The 19,236-nt window shown below is 38.9% G+C and overlaps 1 protein-coding gene across 4 annotated transcripts; it reads right to left on the reverse strand.

Annotated features, from left to right (window-relative positions):
• Positions 1 to 1,489: 1,489 nt before the first annotated feature.
• Positions 1,490 to 19,147, reverse strand: LOC119501402 (kinesin-like protein KIF23). 4 transcript variants are annotated; one of them, XM_037791711.1, is made up of 23 exons: positions 19,037 to 19,147; positions 16,924 to 16,990; positions 16,484 to 16,612; positions 15,605 to 15,710; positions 15,184 to 15,320; positions 14,961 to 15,073; positions 14,106 to 14,276; positions 12,218 to 12,330; positions 11,171 to 11,292; positions 10,863 to 10,965; positions 10,646 to 10,725; positions 10,374 to 10,493; positions 9,424 to 9,583; positions 9,103 to 9,267; positions 8,663 to 8,829; positions 8,367 to 8,540; positions 7,057 to 7,281; positions 6,481 to 6,825; positions 3,885 to 4,118; positions 3,581 to 3,669; positions 3,009 to 3,069; positions 2,337 to 2,377; positions 1,490 to 2,201 (listed from the first exon to the last, which is right to left on the reverse strand). In XM_037791711.1, exons 1-23 carry the CDS (start codon positions 19,048 to 19,050, stop codon positions 2,186 to 2,188), a joined length of 2,952 nt encoding a protein of 983 aa, XP_037647639.1. In that variant the 5' UTR covers positions 19,051 to 19,147; the 3' UTR covers positions 1,490 to 2,185. The 4 variants fall into 4 exon arrangements, with proteins under 4 accessions (XP_037647639.1, XP_037647657.1, XP_037647648.1 ...); XM_037791729.1 differs by lacking the exon at positions 6,481 to 6,825; XM_037791720.1 differs by lacking the exon at positions 3,885 to 4,118.
• Positions 19,148 to 19,236: the final 89 nt, after the last annotated feature.

A 19,236-nucleotide genomic window follows, 5' to 3' on the forward strand; every position in this document is an offset into this window, starting at 1 on the left:
ATATTACTAACCCTCTGAGACCCACAGTAGACCTGTTTTTGTCTTGTTTAGGAGGGGACAGGGGTTCTTTAGGGGGAGATAGCAGGTCAACAGTATATGACACATAGAAGTGGTGTACATCATCTGAAAACCTGAAGATTAATTTGAGATGCAGCTCAGCACTGTGTGTCAAGTTGTTCTAGTCATAAATCAGAAATAAACATGAATGAATGAATTAACTAATTATTTAAAAATAAATTGTGAAAGTGTATAAGGGCTTAGAACATTACGATAGAAGTATATGATGGCCATCATTGTGCTCTATTATGTCTTAAAGTTGTTGCAGCACTTTTTGGGTTGATACCATTTGTTACACAGATTTGGTGCTAAATTTAACCATTTTTTACCACTTGATAATTGATCAAAAATCAATAATCCCTCCAAAATACCACATTAAGACACCTAGACCTTGAGGAACACCATATAAAAAACCATGCTTTGATTTGGTTTCAAAAACATTTGACATTTGGAGATTTCTGCAAGAATCACATTTTTCTGTGAATGGATGGCGAGCACTTCTGTTCTGCACTGCTCAGAAACCCCCTTATTGTCAATTATACAGTGAGGTCAAATTTTTAAAAATGGTCTCACTTCAATGAAATGGCTACTATGGGGACTAACATCATCACACATGAATACAATTGGGCTCATTGGATCCACAAGAGTCTCAGCTTTACAGTGATACCCAATTTATGCAATTCCAAGAAATATATTCAAATACATCATTTTTAGAATAGGCGAAAATAACATTTATACTGCATTCAAAAAACGACATTGTCTTTCCCCCAAACTGCATGTGATTATCATAAAGTGGGCATGTCTTTAAAGGGGAGACTCGTGGGTACCCATAGAACCCATTTTCATTCACATAACCATGTCATACTAGCTTGTCGGGCTAAATAACGATCCAAAGTTAGGCTAAAGTTTGGCGAGGAAAATCCGGCATGGCCATTTTCAAAGGGGTCCCTTGACCTCTGACCTCAAGATATGTGAATGAAAATGGGTTCTATGGGTACCCACGAGTCTCCCCTTTATAGACATGCCCACTTTATGATAATCACATGCAGGTTTGGGCAAAAACATGGAGTTGTTTGCATGCAGTATAAATGTGTCACCTATTCTAAAAACGGTGTATTTGAATATTTCTGCATACTGGGGTCCCTAAACAGTCTTGGAATTGCATAAATTGGGTATGACTGGAAATGAGCACAATTGTATTCAGCAGGTGGGTTTAATGGGTTAACTATGTAAACGCTAAACAAATATTCAATTGGGGGGACTTGGGATCCTAGTACCATTTTCCATCTTAACGAATAGAATACAATACATGTATGCTCTTGGCCCGTGGCCCACCATTAAGTTCGAATTTTGGCCCTCTAAGGGAAAAGGTTTGGCACCTCTGCATTAAACCCTTCTGTCTTCACAGATTAAGAAATCATTATGACAACAGTTGGTGTTCGAATAAATTTAATGCCAGCAAAAAGGGTAGTGTGTTACACATCTGAGGAGTTGTGTCAATAAACAGAAGTAAAAAGCTTCGTAATATTTATTTACAGTTAGTCAGAGATTGATTTTAGCAAAACCTACTTCACGGCTCTATATTTACAGGTCTACACGTTGTAATTCTAAAACAACGGTGTTCTTTACTCTATTTTTTTAAATCAGCCATATGCTCAGTGTAACATCCAATAAATGAATAACCCTCGAAAAAAGCAAGAAATAACGCTATAAAAAATATAAACATTTTCTATTGTTCAAAAGCTCAAATATTCTAGTCTTTGGGTCGGGCTAAAAAAAGGCAGTGAAGAGATTACGTGATAAAATATTACATGTATCACGGAATATTCATATATTTAATGTCCATGTCTTCAAGAAATAATAACTCCAGCATTCAAAAATGAAAAAGCAACACTAATCCAGCAAATTACAATTCAAATATTCTACATTGTTTAATCAATGTCATTTTGGCTATGATTAATTTAGAATTGCACCCTAATACTTCGTAATAAGATCAGTCATAATAGAAAAATGCCCCGACTCTAAAAAAGATGCATAGTTTCACACAGAAGTTCCTTCACTGTTCCGATAGTCAGGAAAAATCTTCATGTTTTCAAGAAGAAAAAAGTTCCTTCATATGTCCAGCAATTTAAGGCTTTCTGCGTCTGGAAGAAAGAAAAAAACAAAACACACAAACCTTAATAACCCTAATTTTAAATCTAAGGCAACAGCTGGAATCTTATATAACATGGTAAACAGTGCATACACATAAATAGAAACACATGTTTTTATTTGCTTACTTTTGATACCCAAAGATTGAGCTTGTGCTTGCCACTGGAGGCTAAAGGGAGGAGAAAAGTTGACACATAAATTAGGCACACAACTGCACACACATCAAATTATCCAATTCATATTAAAGTGCAACTTCACCCACAGGACTGAGCCTAACTTCACCCACTGTATAATTTTGAAAAATGAAAAAAAGTGGGCAAGGGGCTAAAGAGGGGGGTGGGCAGTCTCTGAGTGGCTACGTAACGTTTCATGACATAGAAACATCCCAACCAGTCGACTCTCTGGCCCAATCCCAATCCCCCCTAAAGCCAAAAGCAATATGTGGACATTGGGATTGGGCCTAGGTCACCATTGTCCTTGCGAGGTTTAAGACTGATTTAAAACAGTAGATGGCGTGTTGAGCCATTTTCAACCATGAAATGACAATTTTTTTTATAAATTTGGTAATAAATGTCAATATTAACACTTGCATTGATGCGTTTCATCACAATAGTTACATCCTTTACTGTACAGCTCAAAAAACACTTTAAAAAAAAAATAACTGGCTAAAGACCCTAATCATTGATATCTGGGGATGTGTAGAAGATTATAAATTACATGTTAATTGCACACTAAAATGACCAGAAAGCATTTTCATGTCTTGTGTGGTGTGTTTTTAGTTTAGTTAATTAAGAGCTTACCCTGTTTTCTATGTCCTCCATTTGAGCGGCTCCTTCTCCAGACCCCGAGCGCCTCTTGCGACTGAAACAAAACAAAAATATTCACCCAACTTGATCTTCCTTGAGGTTTAGTTTGATTGTCAAAATACCAAAATTATATATTTCTGTTACAGATTTTTGTCTCAATCCACCAGATTTAGAGAGGGGATACCAACAATCTTTTTCCAGTTTCTTTCAGTCACTGTATCTTTAAGTGTAAAACTGTGTGAAACTACAACAAAATGAACCGAATGTTTGTCTCTACAAGTGCGTTTCAATCCACTTGTTTTTACTTGCATAAAAAAACTCCACATGCTCTGAGGCAGAATTGTCAACAGTTTTTTGGCTCGTCTTAATTTTGATGCTTCCCTAACTTCCTCCTCCAAAACACTTCTCTGATTTAATGTGTCAAATGATGATGGGACCTGAAATCATAACATGATGCCGTCAAATATATTTAAACTAGGCGTGTGGCAAGCATTTACTGACCGTATTAACTGTATCGTAGGTGATGTCATATTGTTCTACCTGTAGTATTTAGGCAAATACAGTACCTTGATGCTGTTGGGCACTCTTGTCTTAGTGTCTCAATGTCAGTGAACTGCACAGCTTGTCCTCCGCCTCTGGTCTTAAAAACATTGCCCTGAGGAAGTTAAAAGAAAAAACTCTCACAAATGTCCAAAGGAGAATACAGAAAGAAACACATACTCACAATCAACAGTGAAAAAGGTGGCAGTGGTGTCCCAGTAATAAATAAAACAGGACCTCAATGTGAAATCAGACAGAATGTGATCAAATTCATGCAAGATATAAAATAATCAGAAGTCTCAAATTAAGTAATTATGTAATTTTTTTTACCTTGATCAATTTGGTTTCGATCTCCCCGTCTGAGGCAAGCTCTTGATGTCTGAGCACATACTTTTGGCATTTAGACAGAGCTTTCTCATTCGGGGCCGACACCTTGATTGCATTGGGTAAGATTGGCTGCATGACAGTGTCTAGGTCCAAATTAGAAGGTGGTTTGTGGTCTACCCATTTCTCCCCACCCGCAGAGTGTGAGCGCCTGTGCGTTGGATGAACCGGAGGGGCCTTCTGGAAATCCCAGTGTGAGAGAGACAAACCAGGAAGTTAATCACATGTGACACCATTTACCAAGTTTTGTCGGGGGGTTAGTAGTGAAGGTCGATCATTAGAGGGTGTTAGCTTGTGTTGAAAATAAATGTACAACTGGAAGTCCAAGAGAGACAGGGGCATGTCCCAATAGAGAGATTTTTTTTAACATTTCAGGGGGAATACGTATTTCCAAGGTTGTAGCCCTCCACATGTAGACTCAAATCAAATCCTAAACAAACAATATTCTGGCCTTCCAGCAACACATATTTTCATGAAGTAACTAAAAACACATTGCATTGAAAACAGCCCAGTAGAGTGAATAAGAATTAACATGCAAAGCAGCACAAAAGAAGTGTGGAAAAGGGTCTGTCAATTTAGACTACATGCAAACTGAATACAGATGTGGTTTGCAGGTTAAAGATGTATTCTAAAGCACAGAGGTGACATCTTGGTTTTAAAATGGTAACTGACAAAGTGAAGTCTTAGATAGAAGACCATTATAAGATTATTCTGTTTTGGCCCCAACATACGGAGCAGGTCCGTAAGGAGCATGGCCCACTGTGGAGGGAAGATTAGATTTTTACATGGAAGTCAGCCTGATAGTCAGACTGAATTGCCGTTTCCTTTCACTTCATTAATCATTCATTATTTATTTGAGTCGTTGAAAAAAAATGTTGGCAGCGATTTTAGAGGTCTGGAACCGGGCTAGGTTAAACTATAATTTTACAATACAAAGCAAATCAAAGGCTTGACTTGGACCTTGACCAAAAGACCAAACAGCTGCACATGTGCATATTTTGTAAGAAGCCAAGTATCTCAGTATGGAGCTGCAGGTTTTAATTTGTTGGTTTGGTCAATACATGTGTACATACCATTTCTAACCCTGGTTCAAAAGGTTTAGTTCGTTTGTACATGTGCGCACCCAAAACCCAGAAATATGTCTTTCAATCCCACAAAGACATGAAAATGAGCTCTAGATGGAAACTAGATGATAAGGCTGTCTTGAATACCATTTGTTGGGCTTCGAACCTTTGGTGAGAAATATTTGAAGGTATTGGAAGTTTCGGGTCAGTGCTGCTGCCGTACTACTGTATACACATGCACCTCTACATTCAACAAACAGTGATATCCATCTGAGAATAAATACTAATAATTAATGTTGAATATGAATAAAGTTGTAGGATTATGCCTTATTTCATGGGCTATTTTGGGATTTATACATTATTATTACATACTTTACCATGGCAGCGGTTGTAGCTTTGAAACATTTGGGTCAGCCCTACTAGTTGGCCAGATTTTTTTGATTATAGCAATATTTAAAATTAGGACACTCCAGATGTCTGTGCAAGTGGAGTACACTGAAAAGCATCAGTGTTGAGTGCCACATCAAATCACTCCATACAGAGATTAACCAAGCCCCATCATTGAGTCCAATGATGTCTTAGGTTTTAAATGTTTTTTTTCTCCTTACCCATCTCTGGTCTACTTTTTATGATATCCGGTTCATAAACATGCAACGGTCAGCATCAGTCTTTTAAAATGCAATACTGCTGCTGCTTCGTGACAGCGTTTTCTTGGATAAATGGATATTGGTGTGTGTGATTACTTTAGTGGTGATAGTCGGTTTTTGTCATTTTATGTGGTGCTACTGAAATGTGTGATGATATAGTACAAGGAAAAAGCTATTCTAGAGAGCAGGTGGCAACAAGCAACAGAAACAACTACAAACATGATATCAGGCTTGGGCGGTATTACGGTGCACCAGGGTATTTAGAAATCCCTTTGGTATGATTTTTAATACCGTCATAAATACAAACGCTCTGCTTTCTATGATGCTGTACTGATGTGATGTATTGTAGTGCACAGAATTGCGTCACCAGAGGTCGGTCTCTACGGTGGCAGCTGAGCTCAGAAAGATGGCGACTGAGTGTTTTGGTCTTCTTCAAACTACACAAGCAGTTTACCACATGATTTTATTCAACTGCCTGTCTGACAGGCCGTGCCCAATTTACTGCCGAGCCGAGGCCGAGTGAAATGTTAAGAAGGTATGAAAAACCAGATACCGCCCAAGCCAACATGATATAACTACTGCTACTACGGAGGCTTAAGATGCAAGTCAAGAGGATTTACAAGCATGGCAGATCAATCTGCCTCTGGATAAGAGAAACATCAGCCTTCACTGATGCAGTGCTTCTACCTGATGCATTTTCTAAACAAGCAGACAACTACTGATAACATTATGGGAGTAGTTCTACACTAAAGGCAAGGCTTAAAGTACAGACTCGCAGAGAAAAACTAAACACATCCTTAAGGACATCTAGGCTCTAACACACACACTAACCCTTGTGCCTGGCTCTAGGTCTAGCCCATAGACAAGACTCGTAGCAGGGGCTTCAGTGTCTGCGGCCCAGCGCTGGCCTCTCCTACGACCCACGCTGCTGGTGCCGTGGCATTGGGCGGGAGTCCGGCTCCTGTACTGGGGAGTTCCAGGGAGCCTAGCTTGGTTGCTTGAGTCTACAGGGAACCTGTGCTCCCAATCAGAGATGCAGGAGGCTACCGAGGGATAGGCTGAGGAGGAGGAGGAGGAGGAGGAGGAGGAGAAGGAGGAAGTGGCGGAGTTGGGGTAAGCGTCCTGAACTGCCCTAACATTGGCTCGATTTTGGTGGGAAGGAGTTTGGCTGAAGTCCTGAAAAGTGATGAGGGAACCAGGCCAAGCATTGTGGATGTTAGAGGCACCAGATGAACACAATTACAAAAACAGGGTGATACAGAAGAGAAGACTCTGTGTACAGTAAGCATATAAAGATTATCACAATAATAATAATTAGTAGCATGCAAAATTTCCACATTAAATAAAGTTTCATAAGAGAATGATGAAGTGCACACTGATGAACAGGCTACAGAGTGAATAACTCACATGAAGTGGGGAAGGTGAGGCAGACCTCTTCTGGCCCATGTTGTGATCTCTCTCCCTTGAGGGTCTCTCAGGTTTCTCTGGACGCTCAGTGGGAAACCCACTACTGCCGCTGCCGCCGCCACTACTGCTGCTCTCTGTCACTATGGCCTTGAGCTGCTTCAACTTTTCGTCCTTCACCCACAACTTGTTCTGCATCTCCAGCTGCTTGGCGTTTACTCGCCTCTCCTAATTAGAAAAAACACCAGCGGGAAATATTTGAAAGAACGGTCTCATAATCCAATATGACAAAAATTCTCTGGAGGTATTGTGGTTCACATTCCTAAATAAACGGTAAAAAAGATTTTTGACAGCTATGAAGTTCTTGCACTCCAGATAGAGTCTGAATTTTACCTGATGAAGGTTTGAGGAGTAAAACATTGTGATAGACAGTATCTATGATTTTTTCTGCTAAAATCTGTCAGAGCACCACAGCTTTTTTGTTTTATGTTTTGTTGTATTAAAAAAAACACACGCTACTTGTATTTTGTTTTAGGGATGCACAATGTATCAATGGTCGATAAGTAGGAAAATTAAATTGTTATTGTTTATTTTGTGTCAATATTTAAAAAAAATCTAATTACAAATAAGTCTACAATAAATTAATGTATGTTTATTCGAGAGTTGCAACTTTTAGCTGACTAATTGATTAGTCGATCAACAGAAAAATAACTGCCACCTACTTTGATAAACGAGTAATTGCTCAAGTAATTTTTCATGAAAAAATAGCAAATAATATTTTCGGCATCTCAAGAAACTAGGGTGGACATTTCTGGACAATTTGTAGACCCAACAATTAATCTATTAATCCAGAAAATAATCTGTAGTTTATCGATAATGAAAATAATCATTAGTTGCAGCCGTAGATTATTCTAGAGATCGTGAAGGCTCTCTAAATATTACGGCTATATTAGAAAAATAAAGCATGTCAATCTAAAAATATGGACCTCTTCGTTCTTTGTAAGATTAATATAATTACTGATATCGTATCTGTATTGACCACAACAAACAGATAATTATGGGTTATTATCATTATCTGCCCTGAAATTAAATTAACACCCATGCACAAGGAACAGTAATCTTACAATGTTTTGGCACCGCTTCTTTTACTTGTCTTACCTACTAAGTCACACTCGGCTACTAATATATGAAGTGGACGGCATTGTACAAACATACATATACAGCTCTTCTGATGTAAATTGTTGAGGTAATGTGCAATCCCTCAATATACAAACCCCCAAAACAGAAGGGCTACTGTCAATAATTCCACTTACACACTCCTTCTCCCACTTATGTTTGGTGTCTGTCACCATGCCCTGCATGCGCTGCTCCATGCGCCTCCTGTCTGTCTGCTCTCTCTGTAGCCGTTGCTCTCGGGTCTCCAGCTCTTGCCGAAGTGAACGCTTGTCCTGCTCGTACATGTCCGTTGTCTTCTGCAGGATATCGACCTGAAGTGGATGACCAGTAAAAAAAGATGAATTCACATATCCTTACTTCAGCATGTTTAACATGTTGCAAACCAAATGTAGAAAAGAATAGAATAAGAGAGTTCTCTTAGAGAAGGAGACACCTTGTATTCTAGCGTTTTGGATTTTTTCTCTAATCGTTCCATCTCCGACCTCTGGCTGATGATCACTTTGTCTTTCTCGCTCAGTTTGCTTCGTTGATCAAGGAGGAACGTCTCCTTTGCATTGAGCTGACCGTCAAACTGCTGAAGCATGGACTTCAGTGTGTTGGCTGTGGGAGAAAACACATTCATGTAAGCTGTTAAGTTACAATATTGCTCTTAAAAAAATACACTCAGTGACCAGAAAAACCTCCTATCCCAAGTCAGTGACCAACCTAGAGTAGGGGGTATAAGCCAGAGTTTGAATAAATGCTGCCTTCTATAAGTTACTGATGCATTATTGCTGAACTGAATAAATTCATTCACTGTTGCCTAAAATAAGTCATGGAGTAGGGTCGCTATAAACCAGACAATTAATTGTGGAATAGAAAATGGACCCGCACCAGTATTGTTAAACTGCTCGGTCATCATCTGACGGACACGATGCCTCCTCTCCAGGACCTCAATCAGGCGGGGCAACGTCTGATCATCAGCTGGGTCCCCCAGCTCACAGCGAGGCATGTCTGGAAGGCTTTCCATGAGCTGATTCAGCAGAGCGGGGTCATCCACTGTGAAAATAACAACAAGTCATAGAAAGGTTTGTGTAGAATTAGTAACATGCAGTAAATAAAACAGTTACATTTCTGAAATGCATATCTGACATGTAGGAATACAGCATGACATGAGCACAATGAGCTAGTAGTACAGATCTGAGGCTGATTTACCGGCATTACTGGAACCTCCTCGCTCTTCAAGGCGACGTGACAGCTCATCTTTGAAGGCCCGGTGTCTGTGTCTGCGTCCTGCAGCAAGGCCACAGATTGGCCGGTCAACCGGACGCGCAACCTCCACCTCCTGGGTCATCTCTGCAAAGCGCATCACCAGCTGCAGCACACACAATGGAATACCCTTAGAAATACACTTCCTAGTTTCCTTAAATACCCAGCAGCGCTACAAATCAAATGGTGATGTTTTGTAAGTCAACAGTGAACTTTGTTGTTCAAAGCGTCAACAGTAATCTTGGAGCAAATCTGTATATTTTATGGGACACTATTAACCTTGCACGGCAGCTGGATTCTCGCGATGTGACTAGACCACGCAAGATCAAATGTCACATGAAAGTCCATCTTGTCAGGCTCCAAGTGATGCGTTGCTGTCCAGCTCGCCAGACAATGGACCAATCAACGTCCTGCGAGGAGCTACTGTAGCTACGGGCGGGCGACGACACGGAGAGGAGACTGTTTGTTCATGACAACAATGGCGGCTCCTCAAGAGTTTAGCGTAGATGCTGCTATAGCATCAGTTATATCAGAAGTGGAGAGTATTTCTTCATTGAAAGAAGAGCAAAGTACGGCACTTAACGTGTAAAGTACAGCAATGTGACAGATGGTTTATCCAATCACCTGCCAAGCATTTTTTTGAAAGTGCCTGTCGTTTTCCAAATAGTTTCCAATGACGGCTTCTCAGATGGTTCTGTGAAACAAACGTTCTGATGGGGTCAGGTTAGGAGGGAGCATATACTTAATCATTTTGTCAAATTTTCATTGTGGATTGATGGCAAACTAGCCAGCAGCTGCGATGATAGTTCAGCTTTGCAAAGGATAAGATTATTTACTTCTGGGAAAGCAAGTGAGACTAAAGAAACCATTCTGCAACACAAAATACAATGTCTCACCATAGTTTCGTCGTAATCGTCAGCCTTTGGGTTGACACACACAATCATCCTGACTTTTCCTTCTCCATCAAAGTAGTTTTTAAACAGATGTGTGACTTTAGAGTCCCTGTATGGCACCATCTGGAAGAAAATAAAGGCTTTTTGAAACTGCATCTACTGGAAATTAACAATGACAACAACGAAAATTAATAATATTATTCTAGATAGAAATAAAACAGAGCAACAGTTAAAATTAAAATGATGATACAATGAACAGATGATAAAATACCAACCTTATTAGTTCCACACATCTGGTTTTCACGCAGGACTTCCATACATGTGCGCAGTGTCATCAAGGACTGGTTGATGTTACCTGTAATGACATTACATTACTAGAGACGTTTGGTGTCTGAACAAACATTACTACTAAACACACTGAAAATCTGCAGATACACAGAAAATGCGTCTGGTTGACATCAGAGAGAAGGCCACAGTAAGGAATGAACTGACCTGCTTCACGGAGACGGCTTCCTTCTGCTCTGGTTCTGCTGGTGCGCTCACTGCCTGCCAGGTCAACCAGACACAACTGACTCACATTCACCTGGCTTTTGTCCTGCAATTCAATAACATGCTGTTAGCATCACCAAACATCGGCTGGAATCCTTTGTGACACATGGAGTGTACGCATTTGTCACATTCTGATTAGCTTAAATTGAAAACCAGAAAGGATTCATTGGCTTCCTTAGAATAAACATTTATTATACAAACAAAACATACAAGAAATTAACTCAATATGTAACTCTGGAGCTGCATATCACCTGTAGAATGTGGTCCCCATCAGCATCAAGTGGTGCCTGGGCCAGCTTTACTGTGAACACACTGTGGGAGCGACTGGATTCACGGTTCAGTTCAGTGTTTGCTATCCTCCTTTTCTTTTGCCCTGGAGACACAGCAGAGCATCATTAATCCAATGTGCGCCATTAACAATAGAAGTCAAATAATTGCTTCATAAAAGTCAACAGATGTATTGCTTTGTCCAATTATTCCTGCTTATTTGATTGGTGAACTGAATAGGACTGCTGAAAATGGCCACTGGAAGCTATATGTCAATCAGCAGAGTCAGCTCTGCACAAATATTGTAAAAAAAGTAATGGCTGCCTCCTTATATGCAATACAGACTTTAGGAAAATTCTTTAAGGGCGCTTTTACAAGCCGACATTCAGCCTCTTTTAATTGAACTCTGGTGCGGTTTGTTTGGTTAGTTATGAACGCAGTAATCGTACTCTGGTGCGAATCAAAACAACTGTTCCGAGACCGCTTGCGAGAGGTGGTCTCGGACCGTTTCCAAGCGAACCAAAACGCAGGCTGCCTTTGTGGGCGTTTGTTGAGATGGACACAGATACAGTAAATGACAGGTTAACATGAGCGGGAGAGGACGGACCTGGACTTCTGCAGAAGTCTGATGTTTGACATCTGGCCCAAAGAGAACATACAGAATATGCTAAATGAAATCCACAAAAATATTATGTCATTCCAGATAAACTGGAGAAGGGATTCATGCGCACAGTAGATCAGTGCTAAGTCAAAATGATAAAACTTCGTCATATCAAAGTCCACAAATCCCTGCACTTTGAAACCGAACCAGACTTAATAGAGAACCAAAACCAAAAGTATCAATTTCACTCTGATTCGGACTAGCCAAACAGAAGACGGCTTGTGAAAGCACCTTAACAATCATTCTGTTGAAATATGTTAATGGTTTATGATGAGAAGATACAAAAATTAAGAATAAACCTTACAGTGCCAAACATTTTAAGTCAAATTGGTCTGCATATTAGGAGAACACAGTTATTATTACCACTCACCCTTCCAAAAAACTTCAAAAGCCTCCTCTGTAGATTTGACCTCAACCTCTGTGCAGCCAGCCACGTACATGTTATGATTCTGATCCTCACGGAGAATCTTAGATTGAGGTGGTCTGAAACAAGTTAATGAAAAGAATAAACATAATGTAGTACAGCGATGTGTTGCTTTAGTAAGACAAGCAGCAAAAACTATATTGACAAATACTTGATATTAGTGTCAACGTTAAAATAAAATACAATCCAGGGAGACACATTCAGGGGAACAGACACATGCACACTGGGTTTGCACAGAAGCTTGAGCCATTCAGGGACGTTATGTGTCTCCACACTAACAGCAACAGCAGGGAGCCAATCCTTGAAGCCAAGAAAATGACATACAGCTACAAAGCTACACGTATGCTATTTACAGGGCTTTGGATTAATGGGATGGAAATGTACAGATGATGACCTATGCGACAGCAGCTACAGCCAAGTTACTGCTACGAATAAACAGTACTGTGTAGTGTACGTTCACCGGCCACATACATGAACTCATTGTTCCGTACAGGCGTCGCCCCACCAAGCCACCTAACAAAAACAGGATTCTTAAAAGTGCATCTTGTCAACACAAAAAAAAGTGTCTCAATGAACTTATTCAGCACATACATGTAACATAGTCAGAGTGGTTGTAATGCAGAAATACGTGGTTGCACAACTACTAGATAAACATTGATCACTATAGTAGTGTGTAATTGTGTGGGTGCATTTGTTGACAGAGCCGTCTCATACATGAAAAGCAGCACAAGTAACCTGAAAACAAATCAGACATTGTACAGAAAACCCTTCAACATGACACTGGGCCTAATTCACTAATATATGCGGGGAAATGTTCTTATTTTGCGCACAAAATAAGTGCACTGCACACGCATTTGGATTCATGACACATGCGCACGAGCTATGTTTGTTCTTATCACCGTGCGTATGTTAGTGAATGAGAATCATTCTAAATCGACAGGTGCGTGCCCGCTATTTGCAATCAGCATACTGCCACGCCATGTAAAAGAAAGAAGCATTGCCCCTAAAGCAAAAAAATATAAATAAAAACAAATTGATACAATAGTGTCTGAGGTGGAAGGCAGAAAAGGCAGACTTTTCCGAAGTGTTTCCAAGGGAGTGACGATGATAAAAAAGAAAAAAGTATCAGGCAATAACCGAGGTGGTGAATCGTGTGTCCCTTGAGATACGGACTGTGGCTCAGGTAAAAATGAAATTGTTTGATATTAAAGTTTATGTGAAAAAGAGAATAACAGACCAGAAGAAAGCCTGGTCTGTCAACCCAAGATGAGAGACTCGCCGCAAATGGGATAGGTCCAAGAAATGAGGGTGAAAGTGATGACATCTAACAAGGACTTTCACCCAGAGGTAATTTATTTTTTCTAGGGTGATGGCATCATAAAATATGACAAGACATTTGAAGCTTTATTCGAAAACCTCAATAGAAGCTTCGAAATATATAATATATTCTACTTATGATAATAATTGATGAGGATGAAAGGGCATCGATTTCATAGTTATTTAATTCATTTGGCTTATGCATTAGTAAATTAATGTTTTTTTTGTCTATTAAAGCCTTTTTTAATGAATGTCGTTTTAATATGAGATGCATTTAGTAAAAAGATGTGTGTTTACATTAAGACAGCCGGCTGGGCCTTCATTTGTGCGTACGCATGGTCTGAGGCAATTCTAAATTTGTTCGCAGAGTAAGAACAAATTCAGGTAAGAAAATATTAATGTATAAAAAAATGTTCGTACACACGGTTTAAGCACAGCTTTGGGTGTACGCACTGTTTGTGAATGAGGCCCATTGTGTTTCAAAAAGCACACACTGGTTTGACATGCTGTCACTTACTTTGGTCTGATTGGGTCAAACGGGGTGTCTTCAAGGAGATCGTAGATATAGTTGTTGTAGATCTCGATGTAGGACACAAAAACGCTGTAACAACAGTCTTCATCCACATTCTCAGATTTACACGCCTCCTCTGAGCTGATCATATCTGCGAACTCTGGGTCAGCTTTCTGCCTAAAAAAAAATTAAAAGAAACGAAAGAAAAGCAACATGAAATAACAGCAGTCAACATGTACTTTAAATTCAGTTCTCTCCAACTTTATTAGTACTTGTGAACACCATAAACAGTAGGGGTGTAACGATACACTGATATGGATCGATGTATCGATTCAATGATCAACGCTCCAATATTATTGATGCAAAGTGAAAACATCGATACATATCGTCATCTTTAAGATACGCTTTTATTTTTAAATTCACGTGAAACGTCTGTATCACCATTTCTGTCCAAGCACCTCCATCCTAAATATTCAAACAGTGCTTAAACATGACAAATGTGGTACTTTACAGTGAACAACAGGAGGTCTATTTTTATTCTTTTTATTAAAAAGAATACATTGTTTTTCATTTAAATGTCTGGAAGAGCCAGATACTAAAATTGCCAAATCATATTTTAGTTGCTTTTTGTGAGTTGATATAAATTTAACTGATTGTGTTAAACGGGCATTTGATATTGTCTCATATGGATCACAGGCCCCTGAATTAAATCAAATTGAAATCGTATTGAGGCAGACTTTGTGATATCGGAAAATATCGTATTGTTGTCCAAACTTATCAATATAATATTGTATCGTGACAGAACTTGTGATTTACACCCCTAATAAATAGTATAGAAAGTAAAAAGTTAAATGTAGTTACCTGGAGGATGGTGTTCTGGGCACCGACTGCTGACTGTCTCGCTTCTGTCTCTCCAGAAGAGCATCGACTTGACTCTGGATCTCCATCCCATTCTTGTCATCTGGTTTAAACACCTGATGCAGATTTAAAACATTTCCAGTAAATGTCCCACCCCTCTCCAAAAATGTATTTTTTTTTTTTTAAGAGATCAACTATGCAAAACATTAATGAATGAAAGTCTTACAAATCTTTTGCCCTGAAAGGGGCCGATGGTGTTGAAGAGCATGTCGAGAGAGCGGGGGAGGAGTCCACCTTCTCCAGGTGAGCCGGTCATGGTAAAGGTCTTACCACTTCCAGTAACACCATACGTAAACAGCAGACCTATGAACATGGCATATCACAATTACAGAACCACATTTGATTTTTTTTTTTGGTCAGATAAAACTTATATGTGTTATTGACAAGATTTTAAGTGACCAGCAGTCCATATCCCAATCAGACTTTAATGATTAATCAATAATCATAATTGTTTTCTACATATTTGCTGTTGATCAAGTAATCTTTTTCAGCACTGGAGAGGATACATAGTCTTGATGAGGTTCTGCACAGTGCACATCATACATGTCATGCCTCAAAAAAAACAACAACAACTTGAGTTTACTTACCATTTTTACATTGAATAAGGTCCTCTATCAGAGGCTTGGCAACATCCTCAAACAGCTCCATTTGAGTGGTATTAATACCAAATACTTTTTTAAAGGAGTACTGTGTCTAAAGGATAAACAGAAACAAAAACATACAGTAAATGCAAATCATCATGTATTAAACCAGTTAATGTCGAAGAAAGCATCAGGTCTCTACTGAATACAATTATGACCAAAGCACATATATAGATAGTTTTGTTCAGTACGGCTGTGTGATTTTATTTTTTTCTTTGCTACATAACAAAACAAATATCCAACCAAATCACTAACTAGTAAAGCCATTAGGGTCATTTGACAATATAAACTAAGTACAAAGAAGATATCTGTTGAGGTCAACTGAAATACATCACTGGAGGCGTCTACAGCAGCAACGATTAATCGATTAGTTGTCAACTACTAAATGAATCGCCAACTATTTTGATTATAATGAATCGGTTTGGGTAACTTTTTAAGAAAAAAAAAACTCTCTGGTTCCAGTTGGTTAAATGTGAATATTTTTTGGTTTCTTTACTCCTCTGTGACAGTAAACTGAATACCTTTGAGTTGTGGACAAAACAAGACATTTTTAAGACTTCCTCTTGTGTTTTGGGAAACAGTGATCAACATTTTATAGATCAGACAACTAATCAATTAATTGAGAAAATAGCAACAGATTAATCAACAATTAAAATAATCCTTAGTTGCAACCCTAGTGGCATCTAATATTTTCTCTGTTTACCTGTTTTTTTAGACCATAGCTCTTGGGTGAGATATCAGGAGGGTAAAAAACAAGTATAGATGGTCAATTTGCTTTACATGTTCAGGTGACTTGCCAAGCAGAGAGAGCTGCAACACACTCACCTCTTTGTATTCCCCATTGCGGTTGGCTTTAAGGCCATCAGGGGCATGTAGCTGAATAGTGGAGCTGCTGATCATCTCCACACAACACTCCACATCTTCTGCTCCAAGTGGACGTATACGGCAGTATACCTAAAAAACAGAACATTAAATACATTTTGAAATCAGTTCAAGGCCATTTGCGTACAGCTAAGTTTTGATATCTGGATTTGAACTCTGTCCATAAGTTGAACAGCAAGACATCAATTCAGTGTTAGTAGACAAACTCCAAAAATTGCCACTTTAAGTCTTTATATGTTGTATTTGTAAGAATCACTAAATTAGCACAATGTAAATTTGTTTTTTGAGTGAATTTTCCATTAATTACTATTGAGGGCTTAAATAGGAAAACAACCTGCCCTTTTATGGTGACTGTGAAGATAAAGTAAGCAGTGTTCACTTACTCCAACAGGATCTTTTTCTGTGTTGGATGCCTTTTTCGGGCCAGGCCTCCGAGGAGTCTTCCCTTTGCTGTAAGTGATAAAGAAATACAGAAACAATGTCAAACACACACAGAATGTATGCTACATTACATAAAATAGACACATGGCTAATTAATAATCCAGATAATTCACCTAAGTAAATAACACTATGTACGCACAAGCAAACATTCTCCTACGGAAGTTTAGTATGTGTTCAGATAGAGTGAAGATGTCTCTGTTCACAGCATATTGTACACCACTGTATAAAGCCCATTTGTGGTCAAACTATAAAAAAGCGAGCTTACAGAGACTTCAGGTCGCATATAATGATGCAATGAGAATTTTACTAAAAAGCCCAAGATGTTCCAGTGCAAGTGAAATGCAGGCATAAATACTTTTCAAACTGTATTAAGAAATCTCATGTACAAATTTATATGCCGGCTTAATCACCCTGAGAATGACATAATCTTCCGTTTGTCTAACATCAGATTTAGCACTACAAGGTACCGATCACAGCTGTGGAGGCACTGGTATAGTTCTTTATATGTAAGGCATTGATGTATGTATATATATTTTTAATATTTATATTTCTAATATCTTTTAATCATGACTTTTTATAGTGCTTCCTGTATTTAATGTATTGGCATTGTTTTTTCTTATCTGGACCTTGAGTCTGCAATAAAGTTTGAATTGAATTGAATAACACTATGTGGACACCTGAACATTACCTAGCTCACACTCCACCAAACCGAGAAAATATTTCTTTATGGTTTCTTGCACTGTCATGTAGAGACTGTTAAAGGAATTCCCAGAAAGTTGGGAACACACCATTGTCTGACGTAGTCTTTTAACATAAAGATACCTCCTTGATTGTCACTATAGGGCCAAGGCCAAACCATGGAATAAGTCAAACCAGACCAAAAGTACATATAGCTACACAGGTATGTGGAGGGTAAAAGAGTCCTCATATTTTTGGGCATATAGTATTATACTCTGTGATATATATGTCTAAGATAAGATAAGATAAACCAAAAGTACATATAGCTACACAGGTATGTGGAGGGTAAAAGAGTCCTCATATTTTTGGGCATATAGTATTATACACTGTGATATATATGTCTAAGATAAGATAAGATAAACCAAAAGTACATATAGCTACACAGGTATGTGGAGGGTAAAAGAGTCCTCATATTTTTGGGCATATAGTATTATACACTGTGATATATATGTCTAAGATAAGATAAGATAAACCAAAAGTACATATAGCTACACAGGTATGTGGAGGGTAAAAGAGTCCTCATATTTTTGGGCTTATAGTATTATACACTGTGATATATATGTCTAAGATAAGACAAGATAAGATATTCCTTTATTAGTTCCGCAGTGGGGAAATTTGCAGTGTACAGCAGCAAAGGGGATAGTGCAAAAAACAAGATGCATCAGCTAACACAGTAAAAAAAAAAAAAAGAGCTAAACAAAGTATAACAAAATATGAACCATTTAAATAGAAGGAAGTATAAAAAAAGGAGCAGTATATACAGTATTGACAATAAACAGACTATTAACACAATTGCACAAGTGGAAAATGATATTGCACAGTGAGAATGATATATATATATATGAATATGGTTTTGGTGTGTAAGTGATCTACTGGGAGCAGTACTGGTTGTGGAGTCTCACAGCTACAGGAAGTAAGGACCTGCTAATATACTCACTTAGCTAACGTTAACTTCTTATCAGTAAACTCTAACTAGCTAAGTTAGCTCAGGTGTCACTTGCTAACAACTCACGGGTGACGCCGGTCAACAAAAATATGACCTAACTTAACATGCCATTTGCCAGTTTAACGTGATGCTAACCTCAGTTTGACTTCGTGTTTCATAGAGACAACACATGGTGCTGATAGATGAGCTGTGATGACGGTTGAACACCGATACTGACCAGTAGCCAGGCAACCGGTTGGCTAGCAACACAGCGAGCTAACGCCATGCTAACATTACGATGTCAGCTAATACTCCTTTTCTACAAAACAACTGCGTAGTTGTAGCTTGTTATCCGTCTATGGAGTTAAATATAAGAAGGTGGTGATACTCACTGTGGTCTCTGCATTGTTGGTGTAGTTAAACTCCTCAACACTGAACACACAGAGCGCCTCTTCAAGATTTGAAAAATTCCCTCTGCGTGACGTTTTTCCGAGTGGCTGATATTTCAACCAATCACAGAGCAGTTCACGGCGGTCAGCGCCGGAAGTCCCGCCTCCAGCACCTAGTCCTGTGTTAGCTCTCGAACAAAGAG

The sequence above is a fragment of the Sebastes umbrosus genome, chromosome 2, assembly GCF_015220745.1.
Source record: "Sebastes umbrosus isolate fSebUmb1 chromosome 2, fSebUmb1.pri, whole genome shotgun sequence".
Classification (NCBI taxonomy): Eukaryota; Metazoa; Chordata; class Actinopteri; order Perciformes; family Sebastidae; genus Sebastes; species Sebastes umbrosus.

Excerpts from the sequence above, each read along its gene's own strand:
- LOC119501402 (XM_037791711.1), bottom strand. Across the intron at positions 16,613-16,923 it reads CAGAAAAAGATCCTGTTGGA|GTATACTGCCGTATACGTCC; the intron begins GTAAGTGAACAC and ends TCTGTTTTTTAG. Across the intron at positions 15,711-16,483 it reads GCAATGGGGAATACAAAGAG|ACACAGTACTCCTTTAAAAA; the intron begins GTGAGTGTGTTG and ends TTTATCCTTTAG.